General features: G+C 40.7%; 1 protein-coding gene across 1 annotated transcript in view; it reads left to right on the top strand.

Annotated features, from left to right (window-relative positions):
• The window catches only part of CACNA2D4 (calcium voltage-gated channel auxiliary subunit alpha2delta 4), a 128,541-nt gene that overhangs the window by 48,217 nt on the left and 62,719 nt on the right, over positions 1-17,605 (top strand). The window contains exons 19-23 of the mRNA XM_090275173.1: positions 5,466-5,527; positions 6,707-6,774; positions 8,958-9,003; positions 9,104-9,201; positions 12,786-12,879. Of these exons, the coding sequence (XP_090131299.1) occupies positions 5,466-5,527; positions 6,707-6,774; positions 8,958-9,003; positions 9,104-9,201; positions 12,786-12,879 (368 nt within the window). The remainder of the gene's footprint in view (positions 1-5,465; positions 5,528-6,706; positions 6,775-8,957; positions 9,004-9,103; positions 9,202-12,785; positions 12,880-17,605) is intronic.

Genomic DNA, 17,605 nt, shown 5'->3' on the forward strand with positions numbered 1-17,605 from the left:
AAGACATAGGGTGGGTGAGTGGATGAGAATGACCCATATATAATGTTGTCTAGAAGAGAATCACTTAGGATTTAAAGACACACATACTGGAAGTGAAAAAATGGAAAAGATATTTCATGCAAATAAAATGAAACAAAAGCCATGTTAGCAATACTTATATCAGACAAAATAGGCATTAAAACAACTGCTGTAACAAGAGCCAAAGAAGTTACCCAGCAATTCTACTTCTGGATATTTATCTGAAGAAATGTAAAACACTAATTCAAAGAGATATATAAATCTCTATGCTCTTTGCAGCATTATTTACAATAGCCAAGATATGGAAGTAACCAAAGTGTCCATCAATAGGCAAGTGAATAAAAAAGATGTGGTACATATATACAATGAAATATTACTCACGCATTAAAAAGAAGGAAATCTTAACATTTGTGACAACTTAAATGGATGTAGAGGGTACTATGCTAAGTCAAATAATTCAGATGAAGAAAAACACTGTATGATTTCACTTAAATGTGGAACCTAAAAAAACAAAATGAAGAGACAAACAAAACAAAAATAAACTCATAGATATATAGAGAAAAAATGATGGTTACCAGATGGGAGGGGGTTTGTAGGGATGGGTGAAAAGGTGAAGGGATTGAGAAGTACAAATTGCCCATTATAAAAATAATCATGGGGATGTAAAGTACAGCACAGGGAATATAGTCAATAGTATTGTAATAACTATGTATGGTGTCAGGTAATCACTTCATAAATTATATAAATCTCTAATCACTAAGTTGTACACCTAAAACTAATATACTATTGCATGTCAACTGTAATCTTAAAATTTTTAAATATCTTTTTTAAATGTTGTACTGGAAGGGGTTAATAGCAGATTGAAGAACAATGGAGTAGTGAATTTAAAAACAGATAAATAGAAATCAACTAGAATAGAAAGAAAATTTTGGAAAAGAAAATAACCCTGTTACCAGATGTGTAACATATGTCCTTGGAATCCCAGGAGAAAGGGAAAAAAATGGAGCAGAAAAAAAAATTCAGAAACCAATGCCCCAGCCCTGACCAGTGTGGATCAGTTTTTTGGGCATTGTTATGCAAAGAAAAAGGTCACTGGTTCAGTCCCTGGTCAAGGCACGTGCAAGAGGCAACCAATCAATGTTTCTCTCTCACATCGATGTTTCTCCCCCTCTCTTCCCCCCTTCCCATCTCTCTAAAAATAAATAAATAAAATCTTGTTTAAAAAAACTAATGCCCCAAATGTCCTGAATTTGGTGAAAAATATCAACCAAGAGATGTAAGAATTTCAGCAAACCTCAAGCACACCATATTACACATGCTGAAAAATTGAAGAATAAGGGAAAATTCTAAAAGAAACTAGAAGAAAACAATAATAGAATGATAGCTGACTTCTCATCAAAAACAGTGAAAAACCCAGACATAGACAACAGTATGGTGATTATCAGAGGGAAAGGTGGGATAAATAGTGATAGAAGGAGGCTTAACTTGGGGTGGTGAACACACAATACAATATACAGATGATGTGTTATAGAACTGTACACCTGAAACCTATATAATTTTATTAACAAATATCACCCCAATAAATTCAATAAAAAAGTTTTTAAAAAAACAGTAAAAAAAATTAATAATATTTTTGAATGCCAAAAGAAAAAGGCTATCTACCCAAACTTCTATATGTAGAGAAAATATCCTCCCCACAGAAAAAAGTGAAATAAAGACTGATTAAAAAATAAAACAGACCAGAGTTCATCATCCTCAGAACTGCACTACAAGAATGCTTAAGGAAGTTCTTTAGGCTGAAGAAATATAATGCAAATGGAAGATCTACGTGAGGAAATGGACAGCAAAGGAAATAGTAAATACATGGATTAATATAAGACTTCATTATTCTTTTCACTTCCCAGAAAGACAACTATTTAAAACAAAAATTTTGACATTGTGTTGTAAGCTTTATAATGTATGCAAGTGAAATGTGAGGCTAATGACAACAATAGCACATAGTGGAGCTATTCCAAAAATGGAAGGCTAGTTTGACATTCAGAAAAGTCAATCAATCGGTGTAATCCATCATATTAACAGAATAAAGGAGCAACACCATATGGTCATCTCAATAGAAGCTGAAAGAACATTTGACTACATTTAACTGGGAACAGTAGGAAACTTCCTCAATCTGATAAATGACATATATGAAAAAATTAACTTCTACTGGTGAAACACATTCTTTCTAGAGTGTGATCAAGGGAAGGATGTCTGCTTTCACTACTTCTGGTCAACATTGTACTTGACCTTGCAAGGACTTATCCTTGTAATAAGGCAAGAAAACAAAATAAAAGACACAAAAATGTTTTACTGTCCTAATTCACAGACAAGATGTTATTTACATAGAAAATCCCAAGAATCTGCAAAACAACTGCTAAAACTAACAGGTAAATTTAACAAGTTCAAAGAATACAAGATCAATATTATAAAAATCTATTATATTTTTGCAGATAGCAGCAAATAATGGATAATAAAATTATTTTTAAGGTTCAATTTCAATAGCATCAAGCAATATGAAATACTTAGGTATAAATTTAACAAAGATATATACATGACTTCTACACTGAAAACTACATAATATTGTAAACAGAATGTCAAAGATAAAATTAATAGAAAGATACAACTATGTTTATGGGTTGTAAAATCAATATTTCTAAGATGTACATTCTCCCCATATTGATCTGTAGATCCAACACAATCCCAATCAAAATTTAAACAGAATTCTTTTAGATATAGAAGGTAATTCTAAAAGTTATGTGAAAATTCAAATGACCTAAAATAGCCAAAACTACCTTGAAAAAGAACAAATTTGAATGATTCATACTACCTGATTTTAAAACTAATTATAAAGCTACAGTAACCAAGTAGGGTGGTATTGGCATAGGAATAGAAAAGGGATCAGGAACCCAGATATGAACTCACATATTCTCAGTTGCTTTTGAATAGAAACTTTGGCAAATCAATAGAGAAAGGGAGGTCTTTTTAAAGAATGGTGCTAGAACAGCTGAATAAATGTATGAAAAAAATAAACACTGAGCTATTCATACCATACACAGAAATTAATTTGAGATAAATAATAGCCCTCAATGTTAAAGTGAAAACTAGAAGGCTTCTACAAAAGAAACATAGGAGAAAATCTTCACAACCCAAGGTTATGCAAAGACTTATTAGACAAAACACCAAAACACTAAACACAAAATAATATTTGATAAATTGGACTTTCTCAAAAGCAAAAGTTCTCCTCATCAAAAGGTACCATTAAGACAACGACAAAGCAAAGCACAGATTGTATCCAGACTATTTAAAGAATTCCTACAAATTATTAACAAAAAACTAACAACCCAAGAAAAAATGGTCCAGATAATTGCAGAGACACTTCACAAGTACACATGCCCCATAAGCACATGAAAGGACACTCCTCATCATTAGTCATCAGAGATACACAAACTAAAACAAAAATGAGGTTCCATTTCACACTCTACAAAAGCTGAAACCTAAAAGATGGATAACACCAAATTCTGTCAAAGATATAGAGAAATTGGAACTCATACATTGCTAGTGGAAGTATTATATTAAAAAAAAACTTAAGAAAATTGTTTTGCAGTTTTTTAATAAAAGCAAACATACATTTAGCATACAACCCAGCAATTGCATTCTAGGTACTTATGAAGAGAAATGAAAACACATGTTCACAAGAAGACTGGTTCAAGAATATTTATAGCAGTTTTGCTTATTATAACTGCAAACTGGAAACACCCCAGAGGCTCATGAACAGGTGAATGTAAAAGCCACTTAGTGTATCCACACCTTGGAATACCGCTCTGCAGTAGAAAGAAACACACTACTGATGTACTCAACAGCAGAAGTGGATCTTAGAGACATTACATTGAGCAAAAGAAGGCAGATACAAAAGAGTGCACACAATAAGAATGGGCAAAACTAATCTACGGTGGAGACTTTAGAACAGAGTTTGCTCATGTAGGGATGGGATGGGGATTGATTGGAAGGAAATTTTAGAGAATGCAAACATTCCAATCTTGACTTGGGAGGTAATTACATGGCTGTGTACATTTATCAAAACTAATGGAATGATTCACTTTAGCTCTGTGCATTTTTGCGTCTTTATTTCATTTTTAAGAAAAGGAGAAGGAAAAACTTAAAAGATGATCTCCAGTTCCAACACTCAAGCCAGCCCACCTTGGAGCACAGGGCTCCGAAGCCCATCTCTGCCCTTGCTGGCTCCCAGCGGCCCTGTGACTACTGTGAGGAAGGGAGACTGGAGAGGGTCCAAGTGGGGCAGAAAGGGCAGGAGGGAATCACCAGAGAACTGCTCGTTTGAGTTTGGGCTGAAGCCGGTTTCCTGTAGAAACTAACCTTTTTTCCATCCCTCTCCTCCCATGTCTCTTCCAATATCTTACTCCAATTTCCCAAGTGGAAGAAAAGCCAGAAGGAAGTGAAGGGAATAAGAACAGCTCCTGAGCCAACTGTAGTGTGTGGCTTTCCCAAAGACACATGTGGACCAGATGCTCTGTAAAACTTCAGAGCCCAGAGCAAATCCTGCTGTTCCCTGGACCCCCTTCCATCTGTTTAAGACACACTCACAACCTCACAGCAACCATATGCAAGAGATGCTATTGTTAATCCCAATATACAAATGAGATCTCTGATGCTTAGAAAAGTGAATGACTTACCCCAGAGCACACAGCTTAAATCCAGATCTGTCTGATGCCCAGACCGTGCCTACAGCCACTGTATACACTACCTGATGCTCTAATTTATGTAAATTCAACTGAAACCTGAAAGTTGGCAGCACTGAAAGGAAGGAGTTGTAAAGGTGGCATGGCCCTGGGAGGGGTTCAGGGAAGAGGATGGGGACCCCACTCCCCCTTTGTTGTCATCAAGAGAGGGGAGGGCTGTAGGTAGGTTGGACACTTAGGAGCTCCAGAAGCTTTTAGCACCACTTAGATTCCCTCCAACTGTATAAATATTCCACTCTGATCCCATACGCAGCCTGGAGTCACTGTCCATACCTGCACCGTCCAATACAGAAGTCACTGCCACATTGGCTATCTCAATTTAAAGTTCTCTTAACTAAATTTGAAAATTCATTTCCTCACTTGCACATATCAAGGCTCAGTAGCCATGTGCTTGGTGGATACTTCTTGGGACGGCACAGGTCTAGCCCTTGGTCCTCCAGTCAGGCCACCCCCAAGGGCGGTGGTTTGCTGGGCCTGCAGTGACCCTGCCTGTGGCACCCACCAGAGGAGGCATGCTGGTGACAGTCAGGGAAGAGAAGAAGTGAGAGAAGTGGCACAGAGCTGATGAAACCCCAAGGGCATTGCGTAAGGAGGTGGGTGGCATGGTCTGGCCTCTTCTCTCCAGCAAACATCCATTCTTTTCTCTTTCAGAAGAGAGTTCTTTTCCTGACCAATGACTACTTCTTCACAGACATCAGTGACACACCTTTCAGGTGAGGGACACATGTTTTATCTGCAGAGTGGAAGCATGGGTGGAACACGAATACCAACAACACAGGGTGGGACTTTCAGGTCTGGGGATGGATTTACTCAAAGTTAGTTGACAATTTTGTGGTAACAGAAAAAGACTGCATTCGGGAAATTTGAGAGTTCTAGACCTGCTTTGCCAGTATAGCTCAGTGTGCAGAGTCTGGAACCAGACTGCCTGTGTTTAAATCCCAGCTTCGCCATTAATAGGCTGTGTGACCTTTGTCAAGTTATTTAACCTCTCTGTGCCTTAGATTCATCATCTGTAAAATGCGGATAGTAATAGTAGCTACTTCTTGGCAGTATTGTGAGGATTGAATAACAATCAAAGATCTTACTGCATGCAGTTGTAAGCAATTGTTAGATGAAAGATTAAATCTGAAGATCTCCTAGGTCCTCTCCAACTATATAAATATTTATCTTCATGCAATATACAGATTAGGAAACAAATAGTCCTTATCTCTGAGTTACCTCATATCTTAATAAAGCATCATTCCCAGCCCTGACTGCTCATTAAAATACCTGAGGAATTTGTTTAAAATGTCAATATTCAGGTCCATCCAAACCAATTTACTCAGAACTTCTGGTGTGGGTTCCAGGCACTAGTACCTTTTAAAGCTCTCTAGGTGATTCAGACATTTGGCCGAGGTTCAAAAGCAATGTTTTACCATGAGAGAGAGGAGGGCACATGGGATTCACCAGAGGGGAAAGGGCCTTCCTGTTTGTGGGGCCCTGTGAGATCTAGAGACCTTTCTACATTTCAGAGGGTTCCCGAGAGGTTCAGGATGTATCTTGATTAAAATGGAAGTTGAGGGGCCCTGGCCAGGTAGCTCATAGCTCTGTTGGTTAGAGCATCATCCCAATACTCTAAGGTTTCAGGTTCTATCCCTGGTCAGGACACATACAAGAATCAACCAATGAATGCATAAACAAGTGGAATAACAAATTCTCTCTCTCTCTCTCTCTCTCTCTCTCTCTCTCTCTCTCTCCCCTCAAAAAAAGCAATAAATATAATTGGCATGCATGCCACTTATCATGGGTACGGGGAGCTCATAAACTTAGAGTTAGTGAAGGACAGGACATAGACTGGGATGCTGACTTGGACTTGCTGTTTGATGAGAACATTGGGTCTCTGCTCCCCACAGTTTGGGAGTGGTGCTGTCCCAGGGCCATGGAGAATACATCCTCCTGGGGAACACATCTGTGGAAGAAGGTAGGTTGGCGCTCAGTACTGATGGACAATTTAGAAGGAAAAAAATGGATCCTTCTGAATGGGCCCAACCCAACCCAGAGCTGAACTGACAGCCTCCCAGGTCCCAGGCTTGAGAGCAGAATCTCAGAGCTGGACCACCAGACAAGCAGGGGTCTGTGTGTCTCAGGCATCCTGGGTGTGGGGGATCTGCCAGACAGCCATCCAAACCAACAGAGCCTAAGACTTGCCACCTTCACATTGTCAGGAGGCTGCGCTGAACCAGAAGGGTGGGCTGCAAGGGGATGTGTTTTCTGAATAAAGCTTTACCTGTCAGAAGACTCTACAGAATGCAGGAGAAATGTGGCTGGGAAGAGTGAGAAAGCAAATCTGTCAGTCGGCTCAGCTGCTGTAATGAAGCAGCACACACTGGGGGGCCTGAACACTGGAACCTTGTCCTCTCACAGCCCTGGCTGGAAGCCATGCTCCCGCAGCACCAGCAGCACCTACAATGGCTCTCCTAGCTCCCAGTCACCCCCTGCAGGCCTGGCTTGCTCTGCAGCTCTTCAGTCTCCCCTCCATCATCGTGTGGTTTCTCCCCTTCTGTGTGTCTATTTTCCCTTCTCATAAGGACACCAGGCATCTTGGATTAGGGGCCACTAATGACTTCATCTTAACTTGATTACATCTGCAGAGACCCTGTTTCCATATCAGGTCACATTCACAGGTACTGAGGGGTAAGGCTTCAACATATCATTTTGGGAGACAAGCTCAACTCATAGCAGGGAACTTATGAGAAGTGAACCTAAAGGATGGCAGAGAAGGGCCCCGCCCTCCCTGACGCAGCCTGCTCACACCTGAGCACCTAGAGAGAGCAAAACCTGTATTCAGGGCTCCCGGATACCTTAGCAAGCCCTTGGCAGATGTGGTCACAATTCTATTCAAAGCCCACATTCTGTGCACTCTCCCTGCACCACCCTTTCAATGTAGCTTGTCTCTCCTCTCTGCCACTGCCCTCATCATTGTCACCTCTCTCCTGGATAACCACAGCAGCCTCTAGCTGGTCTCCCTGACTCTTCCTTTCTTTGAACTTCTTTCTGACAGAGGGAAGTTTCTAAAGCTGCCAAACTAAATTGTGTTGCTGCTAAAGGACCTTCAATGGCCCTCTGCTTTTTCTCAATTCTCCACACACTGAGCCTCAGGGTCTTCCCAGACACTGCACTCTCCCCGCAAATGCTATCCTCTCCAGTTAACTGGCACCCACTCCTCAGGCCCCAGAGTACATGCCACTCTTCTGGGAGCTGTCCCAGGAAGACCCCTCTCCCCACCCAGCACCTGGCTACATACATGCTCCCACGTCCTCTGCTTCTGCCCTTTCACAGCACACATCTGCGACATTGAAACATGCTCCTTCCATTTGCCAGTGGTCACCAAAAATCTTCCTACGCCTCTATGGCACCTTCCTCCTTCCTCTGCTTTTCTCCCTCTACCCAGATATTCCTCATCGCTGCAGGGGACAGGGGGTGCTACCCCTCCCCCACTTCATGGGAGACCAGCCAGCAGTCCAGGGCCTTGAAATCATGGGCTCAGCTGGGCTTCCCGCGGGGAAAGGAGTGTCACCCCTTAACTGCCTGCCTGTGTCTGTGTCAGTCCAGTACTTCTTTCGGTGATGCCACAGATGCTCCCTTGGCATATCGGTCATCCTTTCCTTTGATTTAGCAAATCTTATTTGAGCATCTATTTATGTTTAAACACTGAGGGTGCTCAGTAGGGTGGCTTTTTTTCATTCATTCACTCGATGTATTGAGCCCATGGTCAGGGTAGGTGCTGTGCTGGGCATGAGGCTGTAAAGGTTACACAAAACAGACATGGCCCATCTCTAGACTCATCTTTCGACTGGCCATTTAGCTCAGTTGGGTACAATGAAGTGGAAAGCCCTGGTTTGGAGGGAGACCTAACAGGTAGGATTTGGCCGTGAGACAATGGGGAGAAAGGGCATTTCAGGAAGTGGGAACAACAAGGACAAAGGCATGGTCTGTGCAAACCCAGCCCCATCCTACTGGGTGAGTGCCTACTCTGAGCCAAGAATGAGGAAAAGGAAACCCAGCCCCACCATGAAGAAGCTTCCTTGCACTTGTTTGTAGAGAATTCACATGCAATTCTCACACCAGTGTGAGCGCTGTACTGAGTGTGAGCTCTGGTTTCAGGCCTGCATGACTTGCTGCATCCAGATCTGACCCTGGCCAGTGACTGGTAAGTGGGGTCTCTGTCACTGCACAAAGGAGGGGGCAGTTGGCAAGAGAGGGAGGGAGGCAGAGTTTTGTGGGGTAACTTTGACTGCCCTGTGTTCCAGGATCTACTGCATCACGGATATTGACCCAGGTTACCGGAAGCTCAGTCAGCTGGAGGCCATGGCCCGCTTTCTGATGGGGGAGGACCCAGACCTGAAGTGTGCGTGCTGCCTGCCCACTGAGGGTTTCCCTCTGGGACCCAGCAGCTCAGGACTCAGGAAGAGAGGGCTGGGGGGTAAAAGGGGGCTGTCCTGGGAACTCACTAATGGCTTAGGGAGAACAGGGAGCCTTCTAAAAACAAAAGCAGAGCCAACCTCATTATGGGGCCACACTGGTGACTAAGTGTCCCTGGAACTATGGCACTGGTGCCTAATCTCATGTCAGGGACTGGGATCTCTGTAAACCTCTTTCCCCTGAGCACTATTAAGACCTCAAAGAGACACTCACCCAGGGTAAAGGTATCACCCTCATCATCTGATCTGTCTGTACCAGCACCTCATGGTGGACCCCCAGGCCAGCAGCTGAGCTCCAAAGTCCTCAACCCTGCAGAGGCTAGTGTTTGACCAAACAGCCTTTTCCAGCCTGTGGTCTATGAGTATTTCTAACACCTGGTTCTCAGACTAACCTTAAATTCCCCTCCACTAACTCAAATGGTGTAATTATAGGGCCACACCCTCCTTGTGGTACCTCTTCTCTCTCTTTAGAAGAAGAAGCAGGTCATGTTGTCACATAAGTGTCACCGTCAAGAGAAGACTCTACCTTCCATGCTGTCCCAACATTCATTCCATGAACAAATGTGTACTGAGCATGCCCTCTGTGCCAGGCCTGGGGAAGACATTGGAGCTACAGGGATAACTCAGCCAGGCAAGAGCTTTGCTTTCATGGAGCTTATAATATCGTGAGGAAACCACATGATGAAGAAGCAAGCCCACGTGTGCAGGTGTAGGTTGTTACCGATTGTGCTGTATAGAAAAGAATGAGGCCTGCTTTAAATGGATGGTCAGGGAAGGCCACCTCTGTCAGCCAGTGCCACTTACCACCCAAGTGGCTTCATGGGTACAGGATCTCCTTTGGTGGTGATGAAAATGTTGTGGAACTAGACAGAGGAGGTGGCTGCATATCATTGTGAGTGTACAAAATCCCACCGAATTATATACTTTAAGTTGGTTGATTTTATTTACATGAATTTCACCTGAATAATAATAAATACCTTAAAGAGAGCGAGGGAGGACTTCCAGCCAAGATGGAGGCCTAGACAGACATTCTGCATCTCCCTCCGCAACTAAGAAGATATCAAATACCTCAAAACTAGAGACAACCAGAAGTTCCAGAAAATCAAGTTGCATGAAAGTCCAAAAAACAAAGGCATGAAGAATAAATATTCATCCAGACAGGTAGGAGGGATGTAACCAGGGCAGACAGGACATGGTGAGGTGGCTGCAGCAGTGGCAGCAGCGGCAGGCTGGTGGAAAATGCAGTTACACATTTCAAAAGGTCAAGAGAAACTCCTGGGGAGGGCTCCCAGTTCCTGATCAGACCACGCAGCTCACGGTGCCAGTGTGTGGGGAAAATCAAGCCTCATTGCTTCTGACTGTACAGACCAGTGGGTATTGGAGTGGAGGAAGAAATGACCAGTCTCTCAGCAGAGTGTGCTTGTTTAAAGGGCCCCCATGGTCCTAGAAGGTCCTCAGACCCACCCACTCTGGGAACGATGGCCAGGGCAACAGCTAGAGAGGCACTAGTCCCATACAGCAGTGGGAGAAGTGCCTTGAAAAGGGGCAAGTACTGAAGAAGTGGCATTGTTCCCTCTAAGACCCCTCCCTCACATACAGTGCCACAACATAGTGAAACAGGTCACCCTGTACTGACGAAATACCTAAGGCTGCACCCCTTACAACATAACAGGAGTGACAGCTCTACCTAAGACAGAGAAGTATGGCCCAAAAGAGGGAATGCATAAAGGTTCCAGTGGGAAAACTAAGTGACAAGGAGATAGCCAACCTCACAGATGCAGAGTTCAAAACACTGGTGATAAAGATGCTCACTGGCTTGACAGATATGCTTGAGTATGGCAAACACATAAGGGAAGAAGTGAAGGCTATGCTAAGTGAAACAAAGGAAAATCCACACAAAACCAGTGATGAAGGGAAGGAAACTGGGGTTCAAATCAATGACTTGGAACTAAGGAAGAAAAAAACAGTCAACCAGAACAGAATGAGGAAACAAGAGTTGAAAAAAATGAGGAGAGGCTTAGGAACCTCTGGGACAACTTTAAACATGCCAACATCTGAATCATAGGGGTGCCAGAAGGAGAGAAGAGGAAGAGCAAGAAATTGAGAGCTTATGTGAAAAAATAATGAAGGAAAACTTCCCAAATCTGGCATAGGAAATAGACATACAAATCCAGGAAGCACAGAGAGTCCCAAGCAAGCTAGACCCAAAAGAGGACCAAACTAACACACATCATAATTAAAATGCCAAAGGTGAAAGATAAAGAGAGAATCTTAAAAGCAGCAAGAGAAAAGCAGAGTACCTACAAAGGGGTGCCTATCAGACCATCAGCTGATTTCTCAAAAGAAACTTTGCAGGCAAGAAAGGACTGGCAAAAAGTATTCAATGTGATGAAAAGCAAGGACCTAGAACCAAGATTACTCTGTCCAGCAAAGCTATCATTTAGAATGGATGCGCAGATGAACTGCTTCCCAGACAAGGTAAAGCTAAAAGAGTTCATTATCACCAAGCCATTATTATATGAAAAGTTAAAGGGACTTACTTAAGAAAGAGAAGATCAAAACTATGAACATTAAAATGACAACAAACTTACAACTATCAACAACTGAATCTAAAAAATAAAAACAAAATCCAGCTAAGCAAACCAGAATAGGAACAGAATCATAGGTATGGGGATCATTTAGAGGGTTATCAGCGGGGAGGGGGGAGAGGGAGAAATGGGGAAATGGTGCAGGGATAAAGAAGCATAGTTGGTTGGTACAACATAGACAGGGGAAGTTAAAAATAATATAGAAAAGGGTGACGCTGAAGAACTTATATGCATGACCCATGGACATGAACTAAGGGGGGCAGGATTGCTGGGGAGAGTAAGGTACCAGGCAGAGGGGAGCAAAGGGGAAAAAATTGGGACTACTGTAACAACATAATCAATAAAATATACTTAAAAAAAGAAAATAGTGGAAAATAAAGTTAAATGAAATGCAAGTGTAAAAAATAAATAAATAAATAAATAAATAAATAAATATAAAGAGAGTGAGGGAAAAGAAAGAGCCACCCATGGAAAGAATGGAGAAAAAGGCTTCCTGACCAAGGGAACAGCATATATAGAAGTTCTGAGGCAAGTTCAGATTCACAGAACTGCAAGAGGCCAATGCGCGTGAGGCCGAAGATCGAAGAGCAGAGCAATGAGAGTTGAGATGGGGGGTGAGCTGGGCACAGATGGAAGTCAGATGTCACTGAGGGATTCTCCTAATTTCATAGAACATTAGAACTGGACAGAGCATTAAAAGTCATTTAGTTCTACTCAAATGTTGTTTGGGGTTGAGGAAACGAAGACTGGAAGAGGTGAAATGACTTTCTCAAATCCATGTAGGTGGTTTTTCGTGTTCCAGACACATGTTTATCAGGCACATCTTGTTCCTTGAAGTTCAGGGTTTCTCAAAAGGGCAAATGAGCTGTATTTACAATCATGGGGGAAATAAGTGGATTGGTCTCCCCTGATTTTGCACCCAGGTGACGAGGAGCTGGTGCAGGAGGTACTGTTTGATGCAGTGGTGACAGCCCCAATGGAAGCCTACTGGACAGCGCTGGCTCTCAACAGCTCTGCGTATGTACCCACGTGGGACTGAGGGCTCCAGGGAGAGAAAGAGGTTCTGGCCCCTGGCATTCCCTTGGCTGAATTAGGGTCCTTCCCACCACTGGTTGGCAGCTCAGATCACCCACGTCCTTTGGCCTGTGATGAATGGTGATGAGGATGGGAAGATGTGGGGGAGTGAGACTGACATTCACACAGCCCCAGTGAAAGCAGGGGCTCAGCAGAGCTTCCACACACAGCATGGGCCACTGCCTCCTCATGGAAGAAACACCCTGAGCAGATGCCCATGTCACTGGACCAAATCCCCCTACCCACACCACAGAAGCTCTATTCCAAGAATCACTCTCTCGGGGTTAGGCTCTTGCTGTGAGAGCCCACCAGCCAAAGGGCCTGGAGAGAGCAGTTTAAGCAGATCAGTGCCTTGTCTCTAGCAGGTGAGGTCAAGACCCCATGAAGTATATTTGACCTCAGTATGTCCCAGTGCCTTAGATTTCCTCACGGCCTCTGCTGTTCCTTACCTAGTGCTATTCCATTTAATGGAAAGATAGAAGAGATGAATGGCTTGTGTGTAGGTATGTGTATGTGTGCATGTGTGTGCATGTGTGTATACTAGCACATGAGCATGGGAAGGGCCAAGATATTAATGAGGTTAAGAATACAGTGGGCCACATCTTGTTCCTGAATAGAAAAATTCAACATCAACATCATAAAAATGTCCAACCTCCCCTAGACACTCAATAAATTAGTTAATACTATCCTAATGAAAACACTAAGAGAACTATGTAGGGACAATCACCTATTAAAAAAGCAAGATGCAGAATGCTTTGCATAGTGTGCTACCATTTCTATAAAAAGAAGGAAAAACATAGTATGTGTGTGTGCATTTACAGGGTGGGGCAAAAGTAGGTTTACAGTTGTTTGTAAGGAAAATAATACAATAATTACTAAATAATAATATAAGAATAAACTCTGTTTCATGTACTCACCACTGTAAACCTACATTTTTCCCAGCCTGTACATAAAATATCTATGAAAGGCTGTATAAGAAACAGTTCTCATTGGCTGCTAAAGGTTAAACGAAATGGGTAACCAATACAAGGATAGAAGGGACACTTTATAACTTCTTGGTACAATTTTGAACCATGTGAATGCATTACCTACACAAAATTAAATAAGCTAAAAAAAGAAAAGAAAAAACACTGGCCAGACATTATTCTTCGTAGTTAGTGTATATCACATTGATTCTCACAACCACCCTACACTCATTATAGGTACTATCATTATCCCCACTTTGCAAATGAGGAAACCAAGGCAGAGTGAGATAAGAAACTTGCCCAAGGTCATGTGCCTCACAAGTGGTGGAGCTGGACTCAAAACCAGGCAACCTGATTTCAGAGTCTAGACTCTTAGCTCCTGTACTGTCCTGCTTTCTACAGAGGAGTTTGGAGAGAAGGAGCAGGATCTCCATCTTCCCAAGTTCAGAGATTAGCCAGACATGCTTTTAGTATTGAGAAACGTTGAGGAGCAAATACTCTTAAGAAGATTGTGTATCAGAAAAGATGACTTAAGGAACTAATATAAATAGCATATTATTAAAGCTAAGAAGAAAAATCATGTAATCATTCCCACAGATGCAGAAATGATATTTGAACAAATATTAATATCCATTTGTTTTTAAAAACCACTCAATAAAATTGAAATTAAAATTGACTTAAGCTTGAAAGTCAACATCTGAATGGGACTGACTAGAGGCTCTCTCAGTAAAGACAGGAAGGAGACAGGCCCAGTACCCCTACTACCATTTACCAAGATCAGAAGGTATTCTTTGGTGCAACCAGATGAGAGAACGTACCTAGAAGCATTGAGAAGTGGAAAGGAAGGAGCAAATGATCTCTGTTTAAAAAGATGATGTGTTTATATACCTGAAAGCCCCAAAAGAATTAACAGGAAAATCTACAAACAATAAGAAAATTAATAGAGTAGTAGTTTTTAATAAGCAGAGTCAAAAATTAAGTCTTTATACAAACAAAAATGAGATATAAGACATGATGCAAGAAGTCCTATTTAGGAAAGGAAAATATAAAATATAACAAAATACCTAGTCATAAACTCTAAGAAATATCCCAAAAGTTACATAAAGAAAATTATAAAACACTCCTGAATGATGCAAAAGTAGACTTGAATAAATGGAAAGGTATTCAGTATTTCTGGATAAAAAGACTCAACATCACAAAAATATTAATCCTCTCTAAGTTAATTTTGTAAATTTAATGCGATCTTACAAAAATGCCGTGAACAGCCCTGGCCAGTGTGGCTCAGATGGTTGGAGTGTTGTCCTGTAATCCTAAAGGTCTCAGGTTTGACTCCCAGTCAGGGCACATGCCTAGGCTGAAGGCTTGGTCTCCAGTCAGGGCATGTGCAGGAGTCAGCCAACTGATGTTTCTTCCTCACATTGATGTTTCTCTCGCTCTCTCCTTCCCTCCCTTCCCCTTTCTCTAAAGTCAATAAATGTCTTCAAGTGAAGATGAAAGAAAGAAAGAAAAGAAGGGCAGAAAGGAGGCCACTAACATTTTTCTGAATCCAGATAAGCTGATAAGTTTATTTGTAAGAACTGGAAAGAATGGTCAGGAAAGCCCTGAAAAAAAAAGTAAAAGCAGCAAAGAAAAGTTGGTTTGCCCAACATATTAAAACATACTACAAAATCTCTACACTTTATGAAGTGTGGAATTGACTCAGGAATAGACAGGCAGACCAAGGGAACAGAGTAGAAAATCCCCAAATTCACCTAAGTGCATGTGGAAATTTAGTCTATGACAAAGGCATCATGTTAAGTCAGTGAGGGAAAGATGGACTTTTTAATAACCAGTTTGAGATCCATATGGAGAATGATAAAATTGTATTCTTTCCTCACACCATACAGCTGGATAAAGTCCAAATGAATCAGAGAGTTAAATGTAAAAAGTGAAACCATATAAGTATTAAAAGAAAACATGAGCCAAGTTCTATAAAGTGTAGGAGTGAGGAAACATTTCCCCATGATGACTCAAAACTCAGAAGCAATAAGGGAATGACTGATAAATTTAACAACATAAAAGTGTTTACTTAGCAAAAATAAAAACTGAGAAAAGTGAAAAGAAAAATGAGAAACCAGAAAAAATGTTTTCAACTTGTAAGACAAATAAATAAAAAGTTACTATCCCTATATCATGTATTCATGATGCATAAAGAACTTCAAAAACAGAGAAGTAAAAGACCAACCGCTTTATAAGAAAAATGACCAATAGATATGGACCAAAAGGCTACATGCAAATAGTCCTTAAATATATAAAAAAGTTCTCAGTATATCTTGTAATGAAAGAAATGCAAATTCAAACTGTACCTAGATTGTATTTGTCACTTAGACTGATAACCATCTAAGTTGGTTGATGTGCATGGGGAATGAGGCTGTGGGGAATCAGGCAATCTAGTATATTGTCTGTGAGAATACAAAATGTTTCAAAGCCTATGGAGGGGAATTTGACAACATTTAACAAAATTACATATGCATTTTATACTTTGACCCAGCAATCCTACTTCCAGGAATGTACCCCAAAGATGTACCAGTAAATATAGAAAAAGATATACACATGAGCTATTCATTACAGCATAATTTATAACAACAAATGATTGAAAACAACCTAAATGTCCATAAGTAGGAGCCTACTAAAATAAACCATGGTAGATCCACGTAATGGAATACTATGTAGCTGTAAGAAAATGAGAAATGTCTCATAACAGTCAGACAAGAAAAAAAAGTAAAAAGCATCCAAATTGGAAAGGAAGAAATAAAACAATCATTATTTGCAGATGATATTATAGTACATATAGAGAACCCTAAAGATTCCACACACACACACACACACACACACACAAAAAAAAAAAAAAAAAAAAAACGCTATTAGAACTGATAAATGAATCCAGTAAAGTTTCAGGATACAAATTAATATTCAGAAATCAGTTGCATTTTATATACCAATAACAAACTATCAAAAAGAGAAATTAAGAAACAACCCTATTTATAGTTGCATCAAAAATATTAAAATACCTAGAAATAAATTTAACCAAAGAGGTAAAAGACTAGTACTTGGAAAACTGTAAGACATTGCTGAAAGAAATTAAAGAAGATACCAATACAATCTCATGAACTGGAAGGATTATTATCTTTAAAATGTCCATATTACCCAAAGCAATCTACAGTATCAGTGCAATGCCTATTAATGGTATTTTTCACAGAACTAAAACAAGTAATACTAAAATTTATTATGGAATCGCAAAAGACCCTGAATAGCCACAGCAACCTTGAGAAAGAAGAGCAAAGTTGGAGTATCATGCTACCTGATATCAAACTATACTACAAGGCTATAGTAATCAAAATAACATGATACTACCATAAAAATAGATATATAACTCAATGAAACAGAGACCCCAGAAATAAATCCACACATAGATGGTTAATTAATCTATGACAAAGGAAGCAAGAGTATACAATGGCATAAAGATAGTTTCTTCAGTAAATGATGTTGGGAAAACTAGACAGATATATACCCCTAAAAATGAAACTAGACCTCTTTCTTACACCATATACAAAAATAAACTCAAAATGGATTAAAGACTTAAATGTAAGGCTTAAAACCATAAAACTCCTGGGAGAAAACATAGGCAATACTCTTTGATATCACTTTTAGCAATTTTTTTTAGT

The sequence above is a fragment of the Furipterus horrens genome, unplaced genomic scaffold, assembly GCF_987537825.1.
Source record: "Furipterus horrens unplaced genomic scaffold, mFurHor1.1.pri manual_scaffold_4, whole genome shotgun sequence".
In the NCBI taxonomy this organism is placed as follows: Eukaryota; Metazoa; Chordata; class Mammalia; order Chiroptera; family Furipteridae; genus Furipterus; species Furipterus horrens.